The 8,940-nt window shown below is 45.3% G+C and overlaps 1 protein-coding gene across 1 annotated transcript in view; it reads left to right on the forward strand.

The window, feature by feature from the left end:
• LOC118335575 (zinc finger protein 516-like) overlaps positions 1-8,940 on the forward strand; it is a 36,273-nt gene that overhangs the window by 22,866 nt on the left and 4,467 nt on the right. The window contains exons 2-3 of the mRNA XM_035671930.1: positions 498-2,849; positions 6,195-7,523. Coding sequence (XP_035527823.1) covers positions 1,085-2,849; positions 6,195-7,523 — 3,094 coding nt within the window. The 5' untranslated portion in view covers positions 498-1,084. The remainder of the gene's footprint in view (positions 1-497; positions 2,850-6,194; positions 7,524-8,940) is intronic.

The following is an 8,940-nucleotide window of genomic DNA, read 5'->3' on the forward strand; positions in this document are numbered from 1 at the left end:
GATTGTGTAAAGTGTCGACTCAGCCAGTGTAGCGTCAGAGCCCCCAAGCCCTGCACGACTCATGCACAATCACAACACACACGCTTGTGTATAGTGGTGCCACAGATACATAGCAGACTTTATACACGATACATAACCCACCTACACTCAGTTTATACTGATGTAAATCTTTATTGGATAAATTCAAGCTCATTTAAATTACAACAGATTTGGGGGGTTTAAGAAGGGGTAAACAAATCTGTCAATAAAAAGAGGTACATTTAACTATAGCTACTGGTGTCATACTTTATTTTGATTATAAAACTCTTTCACTTTTTCACTTTACACTTTAAATCACAAATTGTTTCTAAAGATATCTTGGATTTTGTTTTATTTCTATTGGTGATTTGCCTTGTGATGATCACCAACCTTTTGCTTTACTAACATGTTCTTTGTCTCTCTTCTCACCCTCCTCCCCACTTTGTCTCCCTCAAACTCTCTCTCTCCTTCATTCTCAGGTAAAAGATATGCAGGCCGTGCAATAGGGATCTCATGACCTGGAAGCGGCTAATGTGCTTAAAATTGAAGACAATGAAGAGAAGCCAATAAAATGAAGAAAGGAAGTGTGGTGGATTAGCTACGCTGATGAAAATACCTCTCAAAACTTCTCTCCTCTGACACAGTGATGACCTGGAATTGAGTGAAAACCTCCACCCTCTTTTGGCAAAGAGACTGTGAAATCTCAGTCGTAATTTATATGCTGGGACTTATTCAGCTTAAAAACGAGTTGACATTTCCCTACATGTGTCAAAGTAAATGATAAAGCTACATGCATTGCTTTCTATGCACGCAGGTAGTTTGAGCAACTGATTCACACTGACAGTGCTGGATGAAGATGGATAGATGGTGCGTCCAGTAACTGGAGAGTGCTGAATGAGCTGCTGTGTAAGCAGCTTGATCTCTGGATGATTGAAGGCAGATAGCATTTTAACTTACCAACAAAGGCACACTAGACATCCCTAGATGTCCAGCTGCAGATAGCAGTAGTTTCAAGTTTTACCGAGCTTGCGAAAGGCCAGGTAGACAGGGTAGGTTAGTTTGTACAATGAATCCTAGAGACAGTGTGGAGATGATGGAGACCCAGGCAGAAAGTCAGAAGGAAAAGCTGATTGGAGACAAGGTCAACCCTGAAAACGAGGTTGAGGGTGAAGATGACAAAATCCCAGGGGCTTATGACTGCAACATCTGTGGACGCAGCTTCCCTTTCCTCAGCTCTTTGTCGCAGCATATGAGACGCCACACAGGTGCACGCCCTTACAAATGCCCCTACTGTGACCACAGGGCTTCTCAGAAGGGCAACCTCAAAGTTCACATTCGCAGCCACAAACTGGGCACGCTCTCTAGCCACCACTCCAATGAGGATGAAGAGGGTGGGGCTGAGGAGGAAGAGATGAGTGTTTCAGAGGGTCTCGACGGAGGTACGAGTCCAACTAAGAGCAGCTCAGCCTGTAACCGGGTGATAAATGGGGATAGCAGTGAAGAGAGTCGGAGGAAAGTGCCTGGGAGGAGCATGAAAAGAGAGAAGTCTGTCACTGACCAGAGGCCTTACTGTTGCCGTCTGTGTGGCTATGAGGCGTTGCGAGAAGACCAGCTCCTCAGCCATATTGAAAAGGTCCACATAACAGCAGACACAGAGGAAGAGACCAATGTTAAGGAAGAGGCTGTGGCCGAACCTGATGTCCTCCAACCCCAGAACGATGGGACCTTCCCCTGTGAGACCTGTGGCCAAGTCTTTACCCAGGCCTGGTTTCTGAAGTCACACATGAAGAAACATGCCGGGATCCTGGACCACTGCTGTCGTATTTGTGGACGACGGTTCCGCGAAGCTTGGTTTCTCAAATCGCACATGAAAACACACAACACCAAATCCAGGTCAAGGTCAAAAGCAGATTCGGCTGAGCAACCAGCCACCATCAACGACGTAGCCCAGGATCCTGATATTGTCACTGGCGCTGTCACATCCATCTATCAAATGTGTTCCAAATGTGGGAACCTGTTCCACAGCAGAGAGAGCCTGAGGGTCCATGAAAAAGTCCATAGTCTCTGCTATGGCAGAAAAACCCAGAGCCAGTGCAAACTCAGTGATGATGAGGACTCACCAGCTGCTAAGAGACGTTACCTTGAGTACTTAAACCTCCAGCCAGCTGAGGATAAAACCCTGGATGAAGAGGAAGAGAGTGAGAAGAAGATGCTAGGTCAAAGAATCCTAGAGCTAGATCCAGTCTGCAGCTACCAAGCCTGGCAATTAGCTACTAAAGGAAGGGTTGTGGAGCCTGTGGAGCCAAGTTCCAAAGCCTCATACGGGGGAGGAAGTATGGGTGAGGAGGCCCTGGCCGGGGCTGCTGTGGTTTTTGAGAAGGAGAGCAGCAGATATGTCCTGCAAGGTCAAGAGAAACGCAGCTCGGGGCGACGCAGCAGCACTGGTTTTGGAAGCCATGCTTCTTCAGGGGACCGGACACCAGAGAGCTTCAGTGACTCAGAATACCGGCCTTCGTCTCGCCAGGACCGACGACGATCATCTCAGTCACAAGCTTCCTCCAAGTCCAACGAGTGTTTTGAGTGTGGGAAGGTGTTTCGCAGTCGTCACCAAATGATTGTTCACCAGCGGGTCCACAGAAAGGATGGAGGAAGGGCATCTGTGGGGGACAAGGACAGATCTGCAAGAGATGACCGATGGGGCTCCACCAGTGATCCAGAGTCAGGCTCCCCTAGCCGGCCCAGTACCCCGGGGTATGGAGACTCTCCACCAGCTTCTACCCTTGGAGACCAGGCCTCAGAGATGGGTACTGCAAATTCTGGAGAGATTACAGGTTAGTCCAAAACTTCAGTCTTTCTTTATAAGTTTTTTCTAGTACTTTGATTTGAACTGATCATCTATAATGAAAGGAAAAATTTTATATTTTTTCAATAGTATTGAAGAACTATTGAAGAACTTATCTTCAATATGATTGGTGGTAAATATGACTGATTTGGGATTTGCTTTGAACTTAATTCTAATCATTTAGTCAAATATGCAGTATAAATAAAAAGGAAGTAAGACTTGTACTTATGATTACTGTATAATGTGCTGTTGGGACTCAGATTTGTGATCTCTTTTTTCTTTAACAGTTAAGCATCACAAATTGAAGGTCATAAAACAAAAGATTCCTTTGATAGTCTTTCGTTCAGTGCTTTTCACCAACATTGCCAAGTCACTTTTCTATTAACCCTTTTAAGATGTTGTCTCAACTTTCTACCATAAAACAATAGGAAAATATAACTGCTATACTAGTAAAGGAATGGTAAATACATAAGTTTACTAATAGAAACATACTCTGCAGAGTATTTTGTGGCAGAAATAACTGTAGCCTTTTTCAAGCCTCCCACCCTAGGCCTCTGAGTCTGTCACTCTGTAGTAAACATCTGTTGATGAAATGTGCTTTGTGTAGGTGCACCTCCTCAGCTCATCAGTCTCAAACGAGTGGGAACTGGAGCCTCCGTGTGGCTAAATGTCAAAATGACATCCGACTCCAGATCTTTTATAGAGTGCTGCTCACGAATACTATCAAATATGGTCAATAAACTTTAACTACCACTTAAAATTCTGTTTACAACAGTGCAATTATTTTCTATCACAGAGCAATAAAGCCAACAGTTTAGTGAAACTTTGTGCCTTTCAGTGGCATGTTGGTAGAGCATAGGGCATTTTTGGAATGCCTGTCATTTTTTACCTCCACAACCAATAAACACTGCAGGGCAAAAAAAGAAAACCTACCCATGCAAGGGCAAAACACCCACAATCATGGCTGAAATATGATAAAGGAAGGATTTACTGTGTATGCAGCACTTCAGAGCTCTCAGACTTTTGTCTTTTAACTTTCAAACTCTACAAAACAGTATTTGTACTGGTTAGGATAGCGGATAACTAAGAATTGTAGTGATTGGTTCTATTCCTCCCTGTTAGTACAGACATTCAAAAATAGCAGCAACATTTCTTCAGGCCTGATCGAGCTGTGTGCTATTTCAGGTCTTCCTGTCTCAGGAAACTCCCCTCGCCCCCCTTATCTGTGTGTGAATATGTTTTTTGCTCTCCTTTTTATGTCTTTGCCATGAAAATCTGTCAGCATTTCTGTTTCCTTTTACTCTCCACTGATATTGTTGATTGTATAACAAGCAATCATTAGTTATGAAACATAATAACAGTCCTGTGCTCTACCAGTTAAAGGCAGTTTGAACTTCCTTTATATTAATAAATGTACTGTATAGCTCAATATACACAGTGTGCAAATATTTCTTTGCTGATATTTAATGAAATGCATTAATATTTGTGACAAAGCCAAATATAAGAATTCAGCATTTACTAAGAGAATATTATTGTCAAGATTTAAAGGCTTCTGTCTATCCGTCCATCCTTCTGCTCTATACCTTTCCTCCATGCCCCCTCTGACTCTTTCCTAATCTCTAAGGTTACCTCCTGTGATACTTCCACTGTCTCTCATCCACTCTTCTTACCATTGAGCCAGCCAGGCTGCCTGATGTCTGAGGGATTGGTTATTTATAGAGTCACCTCCCGATGGAGAGGGATGCAGGCAATGGGGAAAGAGACACTCAGAGGACACTCTAGTCACAAACACTCTGATGTCCCTTACAGCCATTTAGCTACTTTTTGGGAATGCAAATGAGAAGTGACAGGATACATGCACAAACCAGCATTAGAGGCTTTTAGACAAATGAGTTATAGATTAATAACATTTTTCTTGGTGGTAATTATTGCACAAGCATAGTAGCGATTAAAAACATTCACACAGCTGTGGTTATTGAAGCTACAACTTTATGCATTTTTCAGTTGAGTTTCACTCCTGTTGAGAGCTGACATCTGCTGTTCTTTTGAACAGTTCTATGCAAGTGTGAAATTGGGGTTACTTTGGTAGGTTTCAGTGATATCACTTCATGGATAGATAAAATTGCTATGATGTTTGTTTCCAGGATGGATGTGGTTTACTCCACCCTTTACAAGACAAGGGTTACTGCAGTGACAGACCATTAGCACTATTGCATACTTTGTCTTAATTGCCTTACTCTGACCTTTAATGTGTGTTTTTATGTTTGTGTGCATGTGTGAATATGCAAGACTGACAAGTGTGACTCTCATTCAGGATTGGACTAATTACTTACTTTGTAAGTGCAATAAGAATTCGAGTAAAGCTATTGACAGTAAGGATATTCAATTACCTACTTCAATTACTGTGGCTCTGACTGGTCACGATTGATTAATACATGACCAATAAACAGGACACATCAGTCCAACTACCTTCCCTACTACACTGCCCACCCCCAGGCCTTTACCTTGGCAGAGTCTGAGCTGTGAGTGTTGGCCAGTGTTGCCAACAGGAAGCCAAATGAAAAACAGATGGCAGGTTACTGGTGTTATTGTAAAAAAGAGGAGGGGTAGTGGAGAGTACCATACTGTGCTATTACAGACTTGNNCTTGGGGGGGGGGGGGTCTGTGTGTAAGATGATATAATGCTCTATGACCCAGCCACTGTGTAATATTCTTTGGTTTTATGTTCAAAATCTCTTTGAATTCCAACATGAGAATTTTCATGTTTTACATTCCTTTACATTTAATAACCTTTTACAACCACCGTGAATGCAGCTACTTATACTATCATAAATCTTGTTTTTATTTGTATTCCTATTCTCCTCCATTCTGAAATCTAGCACTCTGGGAGATATAAAGTTTTCCAGTGATAACAGTTAAATTGACTTGGCTGGCAGGTCACAAACGCCATCTTGTGGGGGATTTATGAAGCTGCACTTCAGGAATTAGCAATATTGACTAAATACAGTAAACACACGTGCAATCCAATGCAATCCCAGTCTACGGCCCTTATAAGCCTTATAATATCTGATTTGTTTTATGTACAAAAAGGTGTTTATTCAATGATATGTAACATTTCAGGACACATTCACATGTAAAATGAATAGAGGAGATGTGGGAATTCTAGCCAATACTGCAGCCTGGTGGCTGTTCACCAAAACTACATCTGAATGGAACAATCTGGCAAAGCGAACAGATGTAATGACCTCTGGCTTATAGCTGGTAGTAGAGAAGAGAATAATGTACATGATTTCTGTACAGTCATTCAACTTGATGTCATTTCTTTCCCCTACAGATGAGAAGCCTTACATCAGCGGCCACTGTGACTTTGTCAGCACAGAGTTGAAGACTTATTCAAATCATGTCCGTGTTGCTCCCGAAGATAGACCCAGTCCCATTCCCAGCCCCAGCTCCAGCTCGGACAGAGGTACCCCCAGTGGTTATCCCAAGCTGAAAAAAGCTCTTCTTCAGGGTTCAAGCAACTCTGCATCCCCTCCTGCTTACCTTTCAGCTCGTTCCTCCCCACTTGATCCCAGCATGACCCCTGTGGATCTATGTGTGAGGGCTGAGGGCTGCAGGGGCATAGCCTCCCTAAACCTGGACAGGAAGAGCCTCCCTAACCACAAGTGCTCCTTCTGCTCTCACTCCACCCGCTACCCCGAAGTGCTCTGGATGCATCAGACTGTGGCTCACCGCATCAACAGCAGTAGCTCAAATATTGCTCCTAAATGGGCCCTGAAAAACAGCTCCAAGGCCTCGAGGGACAGCTTATTATCCTCCAGGAGACGCACTGGTCCCCCGCCAGTCCTGGAGGGAAAGGAGTGTCCATCGCTGCCTCCACTGACGCGTGCTCAACGCACCCGGCCCCCAACCTACTCAAGTGAGGTTCTGAAGAAGAGCAAGCCAGCCAGTCATGCAGCCATGCCTTCATCATCATCATCATCATCATCATCATCCTCTTCTACCCCCTCCTCCTCGTTCTCCAGGGGCTCCTCATCCACCTCAAGCACCCCAGCTGGGAGAGTCCCAGTCCGGCCAAGCAGCAGCACCAGCAGCAGTGTCAGACACATGGAGGACCAGAGACATCAGTCTCGCTTCAGACCTAAAGTGGATATTTACCCCCGGGGAGGCCCATTGTCTTCCTCCAGCTCCTTGGAGAAGAGCACTGGTGCCCTCTCACGTTCCTCAGCCCCAAGTCCCAGCTCTGCTACAGCATCCAGGATTGCTGACCGCCACTTGATGCCTCAAGAGGGCCTGGGCTTCATGCTCTCAAGCAAACATGGCCTCGCAGAGTACAGCCGAGCTAGGGGTTCCACTCATCAGCCCCTTCCCAACTCCCACAGCCAGGGCCGGGCAAACGCTACGAGACCTAGCACCATCATCCATAGCTCCACAGCAGGACACAACTACGGAGCATCCCAGGCACATGGAGGCACTCTGCTGAATTCCTCCTCTTCCTCTTCTTTGCCCTCAGAGGCTCAGGGAGATGTGAAGCAGGAGCCAATTGCAGAGACACCGGAGATGCCAACTGACGTCCTCGGCTTCCTCAAAAACTACAGCCCCCATGAACTGGCTGCCCTGTACCACCGCTGGGGTGCGGCCAATGCCCTGCTGGATCCTACTGGTAGGAAACAATTCTTGATCAATTTTTCAACAGTTTGACATATGTAATTGTTCTAGTAGCACGGTGCCAAGTTTAGTTTTTTGTTAGTTTAAGTCTTTGTAATACCATCATTCTGGAGAGGCTCGCTTGGAAAAAGTCCCTCATCAGCTCACATACAAAAATGCCCCGAGGATCTTTGTTTTGGAGAAAATGCCAAATGTCAGGAGTTGAAAAGAAATGTTTTTCAGTGACTGGGCATAAGGTTTTGAGCTATTATGAGTAGAATTGGCTAAACTTGACAGGCTAAACGAGCAAAAGACACCCACAGTCACACAGATTCATTCAACACACACTCTCACACTAACTCGCCATCTGGCAGAAAGTGATTGACATATACAGCTACATTCAGACGAGGTTTTGAATAATGAAGTGCAGCTCCATTAAATGGACACACACATGTGTGCTTGCATGTTTGTGATGCATGATAAAAAGCTATATCTGGGGCAGCGTGTGTGCCTGTGTATGTGTGTCCATATGTGCTTGGGTTTTTAGATACAAAAGGAGTGTGCATGTTTTTTTTCCACTGTGAAAGACGTGAGAGAACCTTTGCTACTCTCAGGTCTGCGAGGCATGCCTAGTCTCCAGCTCCACTCTCCCAGAAAGCTGTCACAAACTGTTTAGGTCACGGCTCTGCCTGACGAGAGACTCGCACAGATGCGAATGGAGGGAGGCAAAACAGAGAGAGAGGGAGCATAAGAGGCAAAGAGAGAGATGAGACAGAATAATTACCCCACCAGCTGCTTTGGAAATGGTCATTACCGAACATCCACATTATTTGCCCATTTTCAGTTGTGTCTCTAAGGTCAAGTGGGGCTGTATGGAGCCAGGGGTCAAAGACAACAGCCCCAGAGCAGACGCATGACATCGCTGTCACCCGTCCAGGCGCATATCGTCACGATCTGCCTTAGCCCTTTGAGTCACATGCTATAAAGTGACCTTTTTTGAGCAACTGAGTCTTTCTCCCGTTTCTCTCTGTAATATGTGTATGAGTGTGTGTGTCTGCTTGTGTTTTCCGTCCAGCTCTGTCTTGTCTTTCATTAGTGCATCAGTGAGAAGGGCTGGCGGCCCAGAGTAGAAGTAGAGTATCCAGAGGCCAGCAGTCGGGCTGCCAGAGACACTCTCTGTCACCTCCTCCGCTTCCCTGTCCTCCTTGTCCTGCTGTGGCCCTCCAACACCCACGTACCCCCCACCCCCATCCCACACACACATTTTCCACACATACACACAACTGTTGGACTCAGGTATATACCAGCCTCAGTGCTTGGGGGGTTGATGTGTCTACTGGGGGTTTGTACAGTTCCCCTCACCAAAAGTACCCCCAAACCCCCAGGCCTGTTATCTGTCAGCAAGAGAGGTCACAGGATGTGTGTGTGTGTGT

The sequence above is a fragment of the Morone saxatilis genome, unplaced genomic scaffold (assembly GCF_004916995.1).
Source record: "Morone saxatilis isolate NCDOM2014 unplaced genomic scaffold, NCSU_SB_2.0 Contig24, whole genome shotgun sequence".
Classification (NCBI taxonomy): Eukaryota; Metazoa; Chordata; class Actinopteri; family Moronidae; genus Morone; species Morone saxatilis.